General features: G+C 44.9%; 1 protein-coding gene across 2 annotated transcripts in view; it reads left to right on the forward strand.

Moving 5' to 3' along the window:
* The window catches only part of LOC110542277 (signal-regulatory protein beta-1-like), a 36,367-nt gene extending 20,872 nt beyond the window's left edge, over nucleotides 1–15,495 (forward strand). The window contains exons 1-6 of one of the 2 annotated variants that reach the window (XM_021628905.2): nucleotides 838–975; nucleotides 4,564–4,875; nucleotides 6,115–6,423; nucleotides 10,459–10,767; nucleotides 12,672–12,998; nucleotides 13,979–15,495. In XM_021628905.2, coding sequence (XP_021484580.1) covers nucleotides 906–975; nucleotides 4,564–4,875; nucleotides 6,115–6,423; nucleotides 10,459–10,767; nucleotides 12,672–12,998; nucleotides 13,979–14,085 — 1,434 coding nt within the window. In that variant the 5' untranslated portion in view covers nucleotides 838–905 and the 3' untranslated portion in view covers nucleotides 14,086–15,495. Of the gene's footprint in view, nucleotides 1–837; nucleotides 976–4,563; nucleotides 4,876–6,114; nucleotides 6,424–10,458; nucleotides 10,768–12,671; nucleotides 12,999–13,978 lie in introns of those variants that run through there. The other variant, XM_060371506.1, reaches the window with a different exon arrangement.
* Nucleotides 15,496–18,341: the final 2,846 nt, after the last annotated feature.

Consider the following 18,341-nt stretch of genomic DNA (forward strand, 5'->3'; position numbering starts at 1 on the left):
GCCAGGACACCCAGCATCTTTCATGTCAAATTATTTTTCATAGGGGAAAAGAATTTAAAAAACCAGTCAGTTAAGGCTGGAGTTGTAGCACAGTGATAGCATATTTGCTTAACATACATAAAGGCATTAGACCAATTCCTAGTGCTACAAAGAACTAAACCAAGCAAAAGCTTTCAAAACCAAAAGCCAGACCATATGTCCACAAGTGAACGGCTGAGAATTTAGATACAGCAGAGTAAGGGACAGAGAGAAACCAAGGTTTCTTGCCCTATCAGGTCAGAGGAACAGGCTGCTTTGTCTCAGGGTCATTTTTTTTCTGGAGCTTGGTAATTATTAGATGATTCTGAACAACAGGAAATGCCCAGGTAACATTTATGAACCCGGGTAAGTAGAGACCCAGGTTTTTTTTAAGCACATACCCTGTCTTCATTGTATCTGGTTGTTCTTACACGGCTCACTGTGCCTGCTTTTCTGGGACTCAGCCTCTATTTTCTCTAATTCTAGAAGTTGTTCTAGAGCAGTAGACTGGGTGACAGTGATGTCTGTTGAATGTGTAGGTCCCTCCAGGAAAAGGGAATCTAAGGCTCTGTACATCAGAGGCCAGCTCTGTGGGCAGAAGCTCGGTCCCTCCCTAATCTTGGGGGGGGGTCCCAGAAAACCAGCCCCCAGCCAAACTGGTAAACCTTCTTTGGCTGTGGGCTTGGGGGACGGGCAGAGATCTTAGCCACAATGACCACTTCCCTCATCGTGGCTCAAATTTCTGCCCAGGCCCTGCTAAGTGTGGGCAACCGGGATATATAAGGCAGCCCAGGCTGGGAAGAAACCCAGCCAGAGGCTCCTAGGCTCCTGCAGAGCTTCGTCCAGGTTTGTCACCCATCACATGTTAGGGCTGATGCTTCTTCACCATGGCTACCACACTTTGGAAAGCTCTGGGCCTGCAGCCTCTTCTGTCCACACTGCTGTTGGCATTTGCAGGTAAGCCTTGGCCATGGGCATCCTCAGAGCATGTGGAAGAGCACTCAGAGGTGGTAAAATCCCGTTTCAGGCAGGAGGAAATGTCCCAGGGTTCCTTCCTGGGCTGACAATATCTTTTCCATGCTGTAGACCTTTTAAGGAAAGGGGTCTAGAAGGACTTTAGGGAATCAGAGGAAGAACAGGTGACACAGGGAGTCGGGGGGCTAGGAGGCCTAGTGGCGAGGAAAGAGCCTGTGCTCTGTGAAGTCAGCTCTGGAATCAGTGGATGCTGGATCTACAAGCATGAGATGTATTTCACTTATAAATATAGAAAGGGGGAAGGGAAGAAGATGGAGGGAGGGAGGGAAAGGGAAAGAGAATACGAACCTGGAATAAATCCGAGTAATGAATCCTGGATCCAAAGTCGGATAAGCCTGCTAAACTGTCCTTAGTCACTGACAGGCTATGTGACGTTGAGCGTGTTACTAAACATCTCTGTGTCCCTGCTCTCCAAGGAGGTGGAGGCCATAACACTGTCCTCCCGTAGCTGGATTGTGGGTAAAACTGAACACCTGTACCCAGAAGTGTTTTATAACCGCCAGGAGTCAGGTATACATAAAGCAGAAGAAAACAGACCTGAAGGTGTCAGAGCCCTTGGCCACCTGCGCTCTTCTCTACTATCCTTCTGTCTTTGTCATTGTTGGGCTTTACTGGTCTTCCTCCTGCTACTTGACTTCGGAAGAAGGGCTCTTGTCACTGAGACCCTAAAGTACAACACAGTCTGAGCACAATAGGGGCACAAGGGAACACAGCACGGCTTCAGCAAAACACTGCTCGGAATCTCCAAAAACTGTCCCCAGAAGAAGGGGTCAACGTTATTACTTTTAGGGGAGAGGCCCTAGATTAGAGGTTTTATTTAGAGTAGTGAGAACTCTGTCATGGTCCTCGCTGCATGAGGTGGAGGAGGGTACTCCCAGGACGGAGGTATGCCTTCTAACTACGGAATAGAGCAAAACTGAACCTGGTTGACCAAGTGTCACCGGGGCAGGGTGCTGAGTCCTTTCGGGCATATGCTGGGTCATATGGCAGATTTATTTTTAGCTTAGTGAGAATTCCCCATGGGTTTTTCCCCCCTGCTGATTTTCTGAGGGACAGCAACTGTTGGCAATTCTACCAACAGTGACTGAGGGTTTGCCTTTCCCCACACTCTCACCTGCCTTTGTTGTCAGTTGTGCTCTTGATCTTAGCCATTCTGACAGGGGAAGGTGTGATTGTAGCATCACTTGTCTTTCTCTAGTCACATGGCTGTGATTATCCCCCTCTTCAGTCTGAGGAGTGCTGCCAGGATAGTGTGGAGGGCTGCTTTCGTGGACATAAATTCTTTTAGCCCGTTTGTGTGATGGGAAGGCTTTCTTTCTCCTTCAACTATGGCAGAAAGCTTTGCTGGGTCTAGCAGTCTAGACTGGCATTTGTGATCTCTTGATGAGTATTTGAAGGTCACTCCTCAAGACTTTTAAATTTTCCATTGAGAAATCAGAGGCTAACATAATGGGGTTTCCTTCATTGATGAGTTGGGGTTTTCTCTTTTTGCTTTTGTACCCTCTCTTTGTTCAGTACGCTTAATGTTTTTAAACTATAATATTTACAGGGAGTTTTCATTCTGATCTTATCTGTTCTCTCTCTCTCCTTTTGGTTTTTCGAGACAGGGATTCTCTGTGTAGACCTGGATGTCCTGGAATCTCTGTAGACCAGGCTGGCCTCAAACTCTGCCCCTGCCTCCCTGCTCGGGTTAAAGGCGTGCACCACCACCATCTGGTGAAGACTTGGTCTTTTTTATGGTGTACCATAGTTTCTGAATGTCCCTTTTACGTGTTTTTAATATTTATAATGATATTTGCTTGAGTGGTACAATTCCTCTGCTTTACCTCCAAAACATGTCATTTTATTTTCTACTTGTCACATCCTATTTGTGAGGCTTTCCCCTGAGTGTCTAATTGTGTTATTGATTATTTAGCTCTACCTTCACGGCAGCTTAAGTTCTCAATATTTCTCTTTACAGACTTCTGAATTTTGTTCCTCATTTCATTCAGCTACAGATATTTTCTTGTGCATTTATTTCCTTTTCCTTAAATTTCATGATTTATTTGATAGAGTTTTTGATTGTTCTTTAGGTTCTGTGTTCTGAGGGTCATCTAGGTAATCCACACTGGAGAACATTTACGTGGGACTAGCAGGCTTGGGTAGGGACATACTTTCCTGTCCTTTATTATTTTGTGTGTGTGTGTGTGTGTGTGTTTGTGATATGTCCTGGCACGTGGACTTTTTTCTCTGGTTGGGTGTCTGATGTAAGATTATAGCTTGCATCAGATTGGGTCAGTACAGGGAACAACTGAGTGGAGGTAGGCCAGGAACAGCTGGTGTATGGTCTGATCATTTGGAGTTAGGCCTGGGAACAAGGAGATGGGGCAGGGTAGCTGTGGGTCAGGGGAACTCCGCAGACAATGGCTCTGTGTGAAGGGAGTGTCCAGAGCCATGCCTTTAAGTGCAGACATGGGGCAGGGGCAGGTTGGAGGACGCCCTACGCAAACGGGTTATGTGAAGTGTGTGCCTGGAGCTAGCGGGGATGGTAGCTGGTACGCGTGTGTGAGAGAGAGGGAATGAGTACGCAGTTCCTCCTGCATATCCAGAACTAAGGCTGTGAGCCTGGACACGGTGCAGGGGAAGGTGTAGGTCAGAGGAACCCAGCAGGAAAAAACTGTGCAAGCTATGCTTTCAGGATTAGGCCTGCGCTTGTGGAAAGCAGTGTTGCAGCCTTGTAGCAAACCTTCTTCTTAAGCCTTCTAAAGACTTGCCTGCCTGAGGTAACCAAGGAGTGATTCAGCTGGATCATATAGTCAAGTTATTTGGCATATGCCCAGGCATTATTCTCTCTTCTCTCTCTCTCTCTCTCTCTCTCTCTCTCTCTCTCTGTGTGTGTGTGTGTGTGTGTGTGTGTGTCCCCTCAGTCCCAAAATATCATTACTGTGTCCTCTTCCATAGATGGTTTTTATTCATTCTTCAGTTCTTTTAGGTTTTTGTTCAAAATGTCCTGCTTTTTTTTTAAAGATTTACTTATTTTATTATATATACAATGTTCTGTCTGCATGTACACATGAACACCAGAAGAGGGCACCAGATCTCATTATAGATGGTCGTTAGCCACTATATGGTTGCTGGGAATTGAACTCAGGACCTCTGGAAGAGCAAGCAGTGCTCTTAACCTCTGAGCCCCCAAAATGTCCTGTTTTGACCACCCTCTTAGAATGGCTCTTCATTTTTCTATCTGGGTACATTTTGAGTTTTCCCAGGGCATCCATTCCCCCATAGAAGTCATATTTTGTTTGCTGCTTGCTTGTTGTGGTGGAGACAGAGGTGGTATATGTCACCCCGAGCATGGGTGCAGGAAATGCACCTTGACTTAAGGGAGCCATTGCTCTCAGGCTCTGACAGAGTAACCTCAGGAAAAAGGGAAATTCTCATTCTCCTTGGGACAGTCCACATACTGTTGCACGTTGGTTCCTCCGACCCTGAGAAGGTAGCCACAACTGCCTTTTGTTTGGTTTGTTTCAGCTGGGAAGCCGTTCATCTCTCTGCAAGGCCCAGCTCAGAGAGAAACCCCTTCCACTCCGGTGTCCTTTGACTGTACTGCTGGCCCATTCAGCTCCAGGAACATCAGTGTCAGCTGGTTGAAAAACAGGGATGAGCACCCAGTCTCAGCGCCATACGTGGCGCCTGCCGACAATCACTCTTACAATGTCACCAGCAAGGCCTGGGTGACACTGACCAAGCAAGACAGCTTGTCTCAGATCACCTGTGAAGTCACCCATGCGGACCTCAGTGAGCCCCTGAAAGCGACCATTCATCTTTCTCAAGTGCTCCGAGGTGAGTGTCAGTGAACGGGGTGCTTGGGGCTACACTGGAGGCATGGAGCTTTTGCTGGCCTCAGGCACGTGAACATGGATGAAAAGTACCGGTTTCTCGGGCTGCCCCGCTGGGCTTTGATCTTAGCTGCACCCCTGTGGAGGCTGCAGAATGCTGGCCTTGTCTCTTAAATATTCCGTGCCCCAGATTCCCCAAAACTTTGGAATAAAATCACACCTGTTTTGTAAGTTTCCTCTGAAGATTAAACCAGTTATTCCTTCCGGAATGCCAAGAACTATGCCTAACACAGTGAAAGCTGTTTACGAATGTTTGACCTTGCTGTTCTATGGAGCTAGCATTCCTCTCTAAACGCATTTGTCCTGTTTATATCACTGCTAACACTTAAAAAATCTCTAAATACTTATTATCAGCCGGTCCTGGTGGCATAAGGCATGTACTTTCAGCTTCTTAGGAAGCCGAGGCAGGAATTTGACATGTTCCAGACCTGTGAGGATTAAGCCTGAGTTCAAGGCTAGCCTGAGCAACTTAGTGAAAAAAAATAAGTGAAAGGGGGCTAGGAGTGTACTCCCGTGGTGGAGTGCTTATGTGTGGGTAAGGTCCTGAGTTCTGGGAAATCTTCAGCATTGAGTGAAGTATTTTTCACTCAACAAATAATGAAGAGCTACTGTGTGCCAGGCACTGCTGTGGGTGCTATGACTGCAGTCTCTGTTTTTGTGGGGCAATTCATTTCAATAATTCCTATAAGCATACATCGCCGATATGAAATATTTAAAACTCAGGTCAGATTAGACGTCCATGGGTCTCCAGCTGTGCATCATGTCCCTATTTGTCTTATATGAAACATAGAAAAACTATTTAAAAAACAAGTGGACTCGTGATCCCTCCCCACTCATGAACTCTGAGCAGCTGTCCAAGCACCGAGATGAAGCCTTTCCAGCACAAATCGAGGTCCTCGTGAGCCCCTTCCCCACAGCTGTGGAGCTCCTGACAGGGTGTGGTTCCTGAAGGAACGAGAGTGAGCTTTCTCTAAGGGTGCAGGCCTGGTAGGTCAAGCCTGCTGCAGGGTCCCACGGGCATATAGGCAGCAGATTAGCCTGGCTGGATTAGAGGACAAGAGAGAGGCTGAAGAGATGGCTTAGCGGAGGCAGAAGACTCAGAAATTCAAGATCATCCCTCCTGGGACAGGGAATTAGGGCGGTAGGAAGATTTCACTCGTGTCTACGTCTTGCTCCCGTCCAGTTATCCCCACACTGAACATCACCACGGAGCCCCCGGAGATCCGTACGCAGCCGAGAGTGAACTTGACTTGCCATGTAAACCACTTCTACCCTCAAAATTTGCACCTCGTCTGGGCTAAGAATGGGCACAAGATCCTGACCGTGGAGTTCCCCCCGGCCACCAGAAACTCCGACGGGACTTACTCTCTAACGCACACCTTACAGGAAGATGCCCTGCTGCAAAAGAGTGAGTTTACCTGCTGGGTGGTCCAGGGTGACCAGCCTCCGGTCAAGAAAATCATCACCCTGGAAGCTCCCCAAAAGGCCAAAGGTATGTGCCTCGGTTCCTTCATGTCCTCAGGGCATTTCGGCCCAAGGGCTCGGGGAACCCCTTGGTGACAGGAGAGAAAGGAAGTCTTCCCTCGTGAGGTCGCTTATGCATAGCCACCCCGGCTGCACGCCCCCTCTTCCAGACACTTCTTCCAAGAAATGAGCCTCCTTTGCTGCACTTAGAGTAATGCAAGTTTGTTTTTTTTTTTTTTGGTTTTTTTTTTTCCTCTTGGTTGCAATAAATTGCTCAGGTTAAGGATCTCTGGGCTCCAAGTAATTTCTGGGAAGACAATTAATCAGGTCAGGGAATTCAGCTGAATGTTTCTAGACATCAACTTTGAAGAGGCCCAGAATTATCAACACCCTAGCTAGGAAAAAAAAAAAAAAAAAGGAAGAGTCATATAAAGTGTGTATAACTACCCTTTGTCACTCGCCTCTCTCTCCCCCCACCCCTCTCTCTCCCCTCTCTTTCTCTCTTCTCCCTCTTCTCTCCCTCCCTGTCTCTCTCCCTCCCTCTCTCTCTACTTTTTTTTTCTGCACACATGTTCTGATGGTAATTTCTTCTTCCATTTTTCTTCCCCATTTTACTCTTTCCTGATTTGTACTCTTTCTCCCACAAGAGGGCGCTGTGACCTTGCACTCCAGAGCTTCCTTGTTTCTGGGATCCCGCTATGCTTCCAGATGTGTTGGGGACAGAATAATACGTCCCTCATAGGCAAGCCAGGGACGAGGCAGCATGTGGGTTTTTCCTCACAGTGCATGTGGGCTCTAAAGGGTGGAGATGCCAGGCAGCCAAACAGCTCATTTCCATAGCAAGCTTCCACCTGATTTCTATCTAGCCCTGTGGCAGAAGTAGCTCTTTTCTGGCGGCTGTAAGAATTCTCAGGGTTAATGATCCCACTCGCCTTTAAATTTCATTGGGGCTTATTTGTGTTGCCCGGTAGAACTAAAAAAAATACCCGTTCAGTGAGATGTACAGCTCTGGGTGATAAACTCTAAATGGATGCTTTCTGTCGTGTTTTATTTTATTATTATTGTGTGAATTGTATACATTGCTACTGTGTTCACATCACCGCACTCCACACTCTTTCTCTCAACTCCTCCTACGTCCCCCATTCCCTTTCCACTTCATTATTGTCACATATGTATATATGCTTATATAAGTACAGCCCGCTAATTAACTCACACTCCAGTTTTTCTTTTCTGTCCTACTTTCCTCCTGCACCTGCTCTTGGCATATCTGACCTCACGACAGCACCACACTGACAGCGCCAGACGCCACAGGGTCTGCCGGGGTGTCCTCTCTCGACATCAGGGCCCCTTTCTATTTTATATTAACATATCAAATAACACACACCTTTCCAAGCCTCCCGAACCCCTCTCCTCAGTACTGACTCCTGTGTGCATCTACTCACACGCCGGTTCTGTTGGGTTAGCATCCTCAGAGCATCCTCTGACTGGTTAGCATCCAGTCAGCTGTGGAGCACTGACTCCATATCAGACAGGGAGCACTCCCCGCATATCACCGCGGAGCACTTAATGCATAGCAGTGTTCCCACTGACTGCTATATCGCGCTTTGAGGGGTGACAGAGCCTAAGACGTGAGTCACAGCCAGCCGCACTAGGGCCTACAAGGCAGCTGTCAGATCGCAAACTAAACGTGGTGTTTCTGTCTGATCCTCTCTGTCACCCGAGAACACAGACCCGAGCATTGTCACAAAACGCTTCTCAAATCTTATTAGAAGGTATTTACTTTTCCCGAAGTGTCACATCTGTCTGAGCCGTTCAGCTCCCACAATCAAGTACTTACCCTTCAGCGGCGGCTGAGAGCCTGCGGCTTTGTTGGGAGTTCCTCTTCCTCTGCGTTGTCTCCCTCTCGGCTCTGGGAGGAAGGACAGGCTTGTGTGTGAATTCGGCCAGACTTTGCAGTTGAATGGATTAGTATCAAACCGCAGGATCGGTGTGGCCGATGCCCGTCTGTGTGACCCCAGCAACTCCCTTTTAAATGTGTTTCATCAACGAGAGTTGCTAAGTGTCCCCGTTCTTGGCTCCTGCATGGTATCTACACACCGGGACAGCTTCTACCACGATGACTCCAAGTTTACCTGGTGCCTGTCCCAGAGCTGGGCTGAAAGCCAGACGGTATGAAAAATCGCTGACAAATAAAGAACTAACCCAGAGATGTAGCATGCTATGAGTGTATAGAAAGACACAAACAGATTCTTGTAAGTTGATTTTGTACTCTGACGCCTTGCCGAAATTAATGACAATTTCCAGAGGCTCAGTTCCGTCTTTGATACTTGGGGTTGGTTCTGGTGCTGGTTCTAGCCAACCAGTTCTTGTCTGCCCCATTATCTGACTGGACTATGCTTGGTTCTAGAAATTTCAGTTCCAGGTTTTAAATTATAGGTCTTTGATCCATTCTGAATTGACCTTTCTATAAGGCAAAAGATAATAACCTCATTTAATTCTTCTACAGGCAGAAATCAAGTTTTGCCAGCGTCATTTATTGACTACCTTTTCCTAATGCATAATTTTGCCACCTTTGTCAAAAATCAAGCAGACACGGCTGTTCTGCTTATAAGTTTTTTCCTGAGTTTTGTGAGCGGGTTGTTGAGGTTTTTCTCTATTTCAGCTTGAGTTTTCTTTAACATTTATATATATATATATATATATATATATATATATATATATATATATTTTACTGAATTTAGTTCTCAGTTTCTGAATTTTCTTCTTTGTTTTATTCAGCAGATTCAATTTTCTTGAGCATCTTTCAGGCATTTATTTTATATCCTTTAAATTCATTGAGCTGTTTGTGTCTTCTTTAAACTCTTTGAATTCTTTAATGGTGTTTACAATTTTTCTTTTACTTTTTTATCCTGTGGTTTATCTGGGTAACTCTGAAAAATGTTTCTATAGGATTAATGACTGTTGGGGGTGGGGCATACTGTCTTGGTCATTCGTTCACTGTTGTGTTTTTGCAATGAGACATGTGGATATCTTGCCACGGTTGAATGCCTGGCGTATGATTCTTGCCTGCTTCATGCTGGGATGGTGCAAGAAATGTGTGACCAAAGCTAGATTCCTGTCTAGAGAGCGAAATGGTTAGTCTGGGTTCTGGGTAGACTTACTAGGACCATCCACTGTGAAAGCTGGACTTCTGGAGCTAGAAGTGTGCAGATGGGCTCGGAGGATGGGAAATCTAGGGGTGACTCTTGCTCCCCAAACTAGACCTGGGAATGTAGGAATGTCACTTGCAGAGCTGTGGGGCAGGAGCCACCAGTGTTTATTTTTTTTTGTTTTTCAAGGTACTAACAAGCCCTCGGGTGATCCTTCGAGGTTTTAATGTCTTGTGATGTGATTGCTATGCCCCCCCCCACATTTAACACCAGCTTCCTTACTTGTCAACTCTGACAAATGAGATTCACCCCACATTGCTAATTAGGAGTCAGAGGCATGAAAAGTTAAACTGCTAGGGCGCACGCGTGTGTGCGCGTGCGTGTGCGTGCGTGCGTGTGCGTGTGTGTGTGCGCATGTGCGCGAACGCTATACACATAAGCTGCCAAACTTTCTGTGTGACATGCCTGTGGGCATTGAGTTCTCTCCCTGTAGCAGGGCCTGAAGGAAAGACTGATTTTAAGGTCAGAGGCCGAGGCCCTGAAACTAGACGATCTGGATTTGAACTCCTGTCTCTGTCACTGACTATGGACTTGGACATGCTTCCCCATCTGTTGTTGCCTCCTTTTCCTTGTCTGTGAGATGAGGCTTATAAAAGCTACGTGCAGAGTTGTTGGGGAATTTGATGAATTCTGGAAGAGCTTGTCAGCACGGCGTTGTTTTTTGCTGTGGGCGTTTTCTATTTGGTGTTGGTCTCTTTGGTCTTATTGTTGGCCATCTGCTAACAGCTGCAGAATCAATCAGAAGGAAATATTTAAATCTCCATGAAAGAGGAAGCGATGGGACTTTGCAAGAGGGATTCCAGGAAGTTGTTCACACTGGAAACTGACGTGAGGCGGGGCCTCTCTCCTTACAGGAAGGAAAGACAGCTCTCACCACCTTGAAGGCCCCCTGCACCGGTTTACACCTGGAACAAACATCCAATTGAAATACATGTCCTCTGCGCTGTCCACGCGTCAGGTGACCGTGACCTGGCGGAAGAACAACCGCAGCCTCCTCCAGACCCAGACCAGCGTCTTCTCCAGCGGGGACACCTACAATGTATCTAGCATTGTTTCCATCCCACTGGAGAGAGATGACATATTATCTTCAGTCCTCTGCCAGGTTGAGCAGAATTTGTTAGTGGTTTTCCAGAAGGTCATCTACTTGGACCAGTACCTCTGTGGTAAGGCTTTTCTCTTTCTGGTCAAGGTGACATTGAGATAGGATATGGGCTTCTCTTGGTGTTGGTTTACTCACTGAGGAATGGCCTTACTTGGTAGTGATGCTAGAAACAGAATCTGTAAAGTACTCAACTCTGCTCAGACCGGCTATGCAGAAGTGCCATTTGTTGTTATAACTATCTATAGTAACACTCAGAACTCTTTTCCTTCTTCTGGAAAACAGGATATTTACCCTCTGGGATTTACTTTTGGCATTGCTAGTCAATAGAAAGACTATTTGATGGGCTTGTGAGCTTCTAAATTTTAGGGACTCTGTTGCGCTTAGATCATTACTTCTATCTGGATTCGAGTCTAATTTCTCCTTGTTTGTTGTTGACTTTCACAGAATGTACCAAGGCTTGGCAGATCTGTAAAATCAGGGAAATCATGATGTCTCATATCTAGGAGTAAACTTAAAGGCCCCAAAATGACCAGTAATAAAATTAACTACCTAAAGCATATAAGACTTTTGAAATTTACAAAACAGTTTCCTCTTTATTTTTTTTTGTATCTGCACAATTGGCGAAATGTGCTGCCATTCTGGAAGCAAAGATATCATTGTACATGGAAAATACTAAGCACATTATTGGGGGAGGGTCTGCCTCACTTAATTTGTACTGATATCTTGAACTATTTGTCTCATTCTTAAACGCAACAGATCCAGACATGAAGGCACCCACTATTGTAAAGCTGACGACCGAGCGGTCTCTGAGCAACTCAGCATTTACATAGTCAGATTGCTTTGTGTTTATCAGCCCCAGTACGCACGGATGTCAAATAGCAGAGGCCTCCGGGAGGCCTCTGTACCCAAGTATTCCTTACATAATTCCCTGGAGCGAGGACAACCGTGTGAGGGAGAAAAGCCATAGAACATAATTACAAACGAGCCAATTACTTTATCAAATTAGCTGCTGTTTCAAACCTTTCCTTGCTGAGAACACACATCTCTAGCTAGGTTTTCTGCTGCAGAAATGTCTTTTTTTTTTTTTTGGTCTGAAATCAGGACTTCAGGGGTTAAAGCCTTACTTCCTTCAAGTTGTATTACATAAGGACTTAACATTATCTTTTCTAGACCAAGTGCTGAAATCTGTCAACTGAGACGTTGGAGAGCTGATTTGACCTTAGAAAATGCCTTAATTTCAAAGTCTTACAGACAGAGAAAAACCAGCTACACAGGTCTGGTTGGCTTTGATGTCAGGGTAGGCCCTGAACCTAGATCACAGCCTTCAGCTTAGTGCTGTGACGTTTCTACCACGCGGTTGCATCACACGTATACCACTGTAAAGGACCCTAGTGGGATTCCCAACCCCTCCCTCAGGGCCTGCCACTGTGAACACATTCTTTTGTATGCCGAAAACTACAGCTGAACCCCTTTTAGAAGCCATCAGACCCTAATCTCAGAAGACTAACAGTATGCTTATGACTGCTGTATAGTGGTAAACATTCTGTCTCTGCTGTAATCCTAATATTTGCTACTTGAGACCTTGGACCAATATTTAACTTCTCCAAACTGAAGAGCTGTTTTTTTTTCTATGTAAAAATCTTAGAACCCTGCTCTCTAACACCTAGCATCTGTGACTCTTCAAATCTTGGAATCACCCAATCACAGAGTAAGCCAACCGATTTGTAGTTTGCTCAATGGGTTTTGATACCTCATTTTTCTGTAGCTCAAAATGAAAAGAAGAAACGTCAGAGATGCCCCTTAACCCATCTGTCCATTCATCGATCCAAACTTCTCTGTTTGTGCAACCTAAAGCCTTATTTGTGGCAGGTGGTGGGTGGGGCCCTAGCAGGTGACCACAGCCTCAGAGAAGATTCCCAGTAGGTTTCCTGCAGTGACCATTTGGTTTATCTGGATTTCTGTCAGTTCCTCCTACAGTGAGAGTGTCCCAGTCTTCGACCCTCTCTGGTCTGGTGGCTGTCACTTGCCACGTGCAGAGATTCTATCCACAGGATGTGTTTCTCACCTGGCTGGAGGACTGTCACGTGCTCAAGAGTGTGGATAAACTTACACCTAGGAGGAACGGGGACGGGTCCTTCACCTTGGAAGTCCTCAAATTTGTAAACACATCAGGGCAGAGGCCGGATCAAGTACTCACTTGCAAGGTGGAACATGAGGCGCAGCCTCCCATCCATGCCAGCGTCATGCTGTCCTCAGTATCCTACACCACGTCCAAAACCATTGGGAGCCTAGGTAAGTTTGCTTCTTTTCTCAGGGGCCGATGGGGGTCACCTGGGTTATCTCACTGCATTACAGAAGACCTCAGGGAGATAAGGAGTTTCATAATCACTGAAGTCTTGTCCCAAATTAGGAGTTTCTTGAATAGGCAGAATGGTCTCCAGAGTGACCATCCAGAACGGTTCTTCCATTGCTGTTAGAAGAATGGTCTACCAAATCAACCTCTTTGACAGTGCCCTAGAGAAAGTTCAGTGCCGATGCACTAGTGACCATGAGGTATTTGTCTCCGGGACTATGGTTTAAAGCGGTCTCGGGTGTATGAGGGTTAGCTCGCCTGTATACTGTTCTGTAAGACTTACTTGAACAGCCATATCTGGGGACTGCCTTATGCCCATTCCAATGATAATTATTTCTACTTCACTTTTAAGCAAACATATAACCTTTGGTCACCAGTCTACTTACCTATAATAGGGTTTAAGTCAGAGTTCTAGTTTATAGAATCCTTTCGAAAATTAAATGCTAATTGATATGTTGCCTACACTAAATGTCAGCTGTTACTATTATTTGTATTTATGTAAAATTGTTTTCACACTAATTTCCAATAATTACACTTACGTAAATTTAGTCAACATAGTCAACTATCTCTCAGGGATTCCATTTCTTCACCTATAAGATGTTACTGATAATAGCAATGTTCTAAGATTACAACAAAGGGTACTTTAAGTGACAACTAAACCTTGGAGACAAAGCAATCATTATTATATTCACGTTGGCACATTGACTGATGATTGTCATATCTTTAAACAGTATTTGTTGCAAAAAGTTCAAGGAAAGCTTGATAAGTCTCTTATTTCTGAGAGCTAACTGTAGAGCAATGAGCCCAAGGATGGGATCAGAACTGGGAAATACATGGAACTCCCTGGCTACCATCCTCAGATTGGTCTTCTCAACTCACCTGACCCTGTTTGTTGGCCCCTTTGCTCTGTGTTTTTTAGGTTCAGAGAAATCTATCCATATTTTTCTGGCTTTCCTTGTGTGCTACAAGGTACTTGTGGTGGTGAGTTCCCTAGCCATCTACATATACAGGCGATGGAGCCTGTGAAAGGTGAGTTTGAACATGGGCCTTGTCGCTTAGAGAGTGAGGTTACAGCCATGGTTGTGAGTAGCAAGAGGACTTCAGAGTAAACACGCAGAAAGTACAGGCTACACCTTCAAAGAGTCTCACAAATGTCATCGAGCCTCAAGAGGAGAGTATGAATACTCTCATTTTCTCCAAATATCTCCCAACCTCTAAGAGCTGATGGTGTGAGGATGCAATAATAGTCAAGACCTAAAACTCCAAACACTCTGCCCACCCATTGTTAAACTGTCCTCTGATGTCAACCAAAAGAACACATCCAAAAGAATAGAAATACTGACTGGTGGGGAAAAAATGAATGTGCATATGAAGAGAGGTCGGGACCCAAGAAGAGGTGTAGTAAATAGAGGCTTAATTTCCGAGATTCCTCGTGAATTCAGGAAAAGGAGAGAACTGGCTACTTAGTGTGTATTCGACAAGTACTCGTGGAATTAATACATGGATGAAGAAACAAACGAGCAAATGACTTCTCCTTCTGCATGGCCTGTAATACCTTGCCTGTTACTGTCTCTAAGGAGCTCAAGTGGAGAGAAGACGCAAGGACCTGTTGGGGATCCAAGCCTCTTGCTCTTCGCTCTTCCACCTTCACCACAGATGCGTTCCCTCTGTACACTGTGAGAGATGGACTTGGGTTATTTAGGGATGTTTCAGGCTCAAGATATGGAACTTCAAGTGAACTCTTTTTACACCCAAAGGCAACTGAATGATGAGGAAAACAGATATTCACTCTGTCTCTGATTTTGGTCAATCCTTAATTTTCCAGTTTCCACTACCAACTAGAATTTCTGCACATATGATTTAAATTCAGCAGACACAAAACTTCAATTAGTGGGCTGTTGAAAACGCATTTTTCTATCTTAAAGTGGTTAAAAAATAGAAAATATCCCTGGGATCACTATAACATTTTGTAAAATATTAACATTTTGCCCATATTATCTTCTACACATTTCTTTTAAAAATTGCCCTGAATTTGCTGGCTTTCTATCCAGTCGCGGTTTAATACAGTTATGACGTACGCATTATCTTTAAACAGCATGTAGTATTTTTCATTTTTATTCTTTGTAAAACCTATTCTGTTGTAGACAACATTTTGAAACATTATTTCTTTTTTATGCTTAGTACACCCTGTGAATTTATTAACGTCGAAACGTAACTGTTTTATCCATTTTGCATTGCTCTGTGGTCGTCTTGGTAATAATCTGCCATATTATTAGTGCATCTCCTGATGGACACTGAACCTTTATTCAATGCTTTCACTCTTACAATCTTGTGAGGTTCTTTTCTTAGTCTCTTTGAGGACATGCGAGAATCTTCCTTGTTCCTCAAGCAGCTCACAAAGCTATAGTGTCGGCAACATTTATATGGTTTGTTACCTCAAAAATAAATTTTCAATTTTTGAACATTATGTTCTCAGTTTGTTACGCATGTGCACACACAAACACACACATTTTTCTTCCTGATCATGTGGTGTGCGTGTGCAGTAGGCGGCGGAGACCTTTTATTCCTGCGGGGCTAAGTTATCCAGTATACACTGACATTTGCTTTCCTCTACTACATGCTAAGCGTCTATACTCTGGAGCTGTGTTGAGAAACACTTTATTCCATTAATCTCCTCATCTGCCTCTGTCAGGGCTATGCTTTTATACTTTTTGTTTTATACTTTTGTTTCCCCTTCTAGGAAAATTGTTCTATTTTTTTCTCATTCAAAAATGTGTTTCTTTTTCTTTGTGCTTTTACATATTTTTAAGAAATCACTTACCGCATGAACTCTGGAGATGGTATCAGACATTCCCCTAAAAATATCAGCAGAACCAGTGTGGCCTCGATGTCATTATAAAAATATTCTTTTCTATCAAAACGATCACATTTCAGGGACAGCCTAGTCTACAGAACTAGTTTCAGGTCATCGAGGGCTGCATAAAGAAATCCTGTCTCAAAAAAAAAAAAGAAAAGAAAAGAAAAAAAGGAAGAAAAGAGAAAGATAGAAAAATAGGAAGAAAGAAAGAAAAAAGAAAGGAAGGAAGAAACAGAGAGAGAGAAAGAGAGAGAGAGAGAGAGAATGGGCAAACACAAACATGAATGTTTTTAGCTGGGCAATGGTGGCGCATGCCTTTGATCCCAGCACTTGAGAGGCAAAAGCAGGAGGATCTCTGTGATTTCAAGGCCAGCCTGGTCTGCAAAGCAAGTCCAGGAAAGCCAAGGTTACATAGAGAAACCCTGTCTTGAGAAACCAAAACCAAAACAAACAAAAAACCCTCACAGATAAAACTAAGTGACCTAATTAAACCTAACAAGGTGCATAAATCAGGGAGAAATGAGCTTTAACTATTGTGGGTGCCTTTATCTACTTTCTGATTTCCATTTTTTTATTATTTGGGCATTTTAATTATTTTCACCACACTTTACCTGTATTTATCCACTCCCTCTTCCACTAAAGCCTGCTTGTGGTTTGAATGGAGTGGGGGGAGGTCCATCACTGTCTGGGCGGGTTTGGAGGCGTGGCCTTACTTACCACTTGAGGCAATCTCTGAGAGTGTAAGTCCCGTAGGGCTTTCAGTTTGCTTTCGCTGCTTCCTTCTTGCATTTCAAGATGTGGACACTCAGATTCCTTTTTCTGATGCTATGCTTGTAGCTCGTGACCATGCCTCACTGCCATGCTGGACTATCTGCAACCATAAGCCAAAATAAATTCTCTCTTATAGAAGTTGCATTTAATCCCATCAGAAAATTAATGTGCTGGTTAGTTTTTCGTCAGCCTGACCCAGGCTGGGTCATTTGGAAAGACATCAAATTGGCCTGCGGACAAGTCTGTGGGGCCATGTTTTCTTTGTTTCATTCTTTTACATTTTCGATTAATGTTTGATGTGGGCAGGCCCAGCTTACCGTCTAGGCACCACCCTGGGCCAGGTTGCCTTGGGCCGTCTAACAAATGCAGCTGATCAAGCCACGGGTTGCAAGCCAGCAAGCGGCTTTCCTCCATGTCTCCCTGCTTCAGTGCTTGCCTCCGGGTTCCTGCCTTGACAACCTGTCCTGGCATTCCTCAAAGCTGGGTCTTCACATGGACTTGTGATCCGAATAAACCCTTTCCTCCCCAAGTTGCTTTTGGTCATGGTGTTTTATCATAGCAATGTAAAGTAAACCGGGACAAGTCCCAGAGAGTGAGTATTGCTGTGAAGGACCTGGCCACGCACTTTGGGGGAATGTGGAAGAACGAACACTATCAGGAGAGCTTATAGGGGCATTCTAGTGGAGCCTAGACGACAGTAGTGCTGGAAGCAATGTAGTCAGAGAAGGCCCAGCTGAAGAGGGTTCAGATGAGAATGAGGCTAGCAGCTAGGCTACAGACCACTCCTGGGATAATTTGGCAAAGAATACGGCTGCCTTCCACCCGTGTCTTGAGCACATTGCCTGAAGCTAACTTTAAAAATACTAGACTGGGGCTGGAGAGAGAACTCAGTAGTTAAGACCTTGGCTGCTCTTCCAGAGAACCCAGGTTTGATTCCCAGCACTCACATGAGTGCTTACAACCACCTGTGACTCCAGCTCTGGAGGACCCTATAACCTTCGTCTGGCCACCAAGCATGTAATACACCTTTATGCAGGCACAACGCTCATACACATTTTTTTAGAGTAAAGGGTTAATTTCTTCAACAATTTCAAGACTGTGTAATGTTGAATCTGTGGTGTGGTTGTTATTGAGTCTGCTTATGTGCAGGTATACAATGAAAAGTGCAACAGGAAAGAAACACAAACCCTGCAGCTTTGGAGAGGAAAAGAGCATTAGGAAACAATGTTACAGCCAAGGCAGGCCCTGGAAGAGAGGCTGTAATTCTAACTGCTAAGTAGCTCCATCAAGGAGCTACTTTATACTATGAGCTTTCTAGTTTTACACCAGCTTGACACAGACTAGAGATATCTAAAGGGGTGGGGGACCTCAACCGAGAAAATGCCTCCATAAGATCCAGCCGGGGTGCATTGTCTTAGTGATTGATGGAGGGGAGGCAGGGAAAAGGGTATCCCACTAAGGGTGGTGGCACCTCTGGACTGGTGGTTCTGGGTTCTATAAGAAAGCAGAGTGAGCAAGCCATGGGAAAGGAAGCAAGCCAGTGAGCAGCATTCCTCCCATGGCCTCCGCATCAGCTCCTGCCTCCAGATTCCTGCCCTGCTTGAGTTCCTGTTCTGACTGCCTTCCATGATGAACAGTGATATGGAAATGTAAG

The sequence above is a fragment of the Meriones unguiculatus genome, chromosome 18 (assembly GCF_030254825.1).
Source record: "Meriones unguiculatus strain TT.TT164.6M chromosome 18, Bangor_MerUng_6.1, whole genome shotgun sequence".
Lineage (NCBI taxonomy): Eukaryota > Metazoa > Chordata > Mammalia > Rodentia > Muridae > Meriones > Meriones unguiculatus.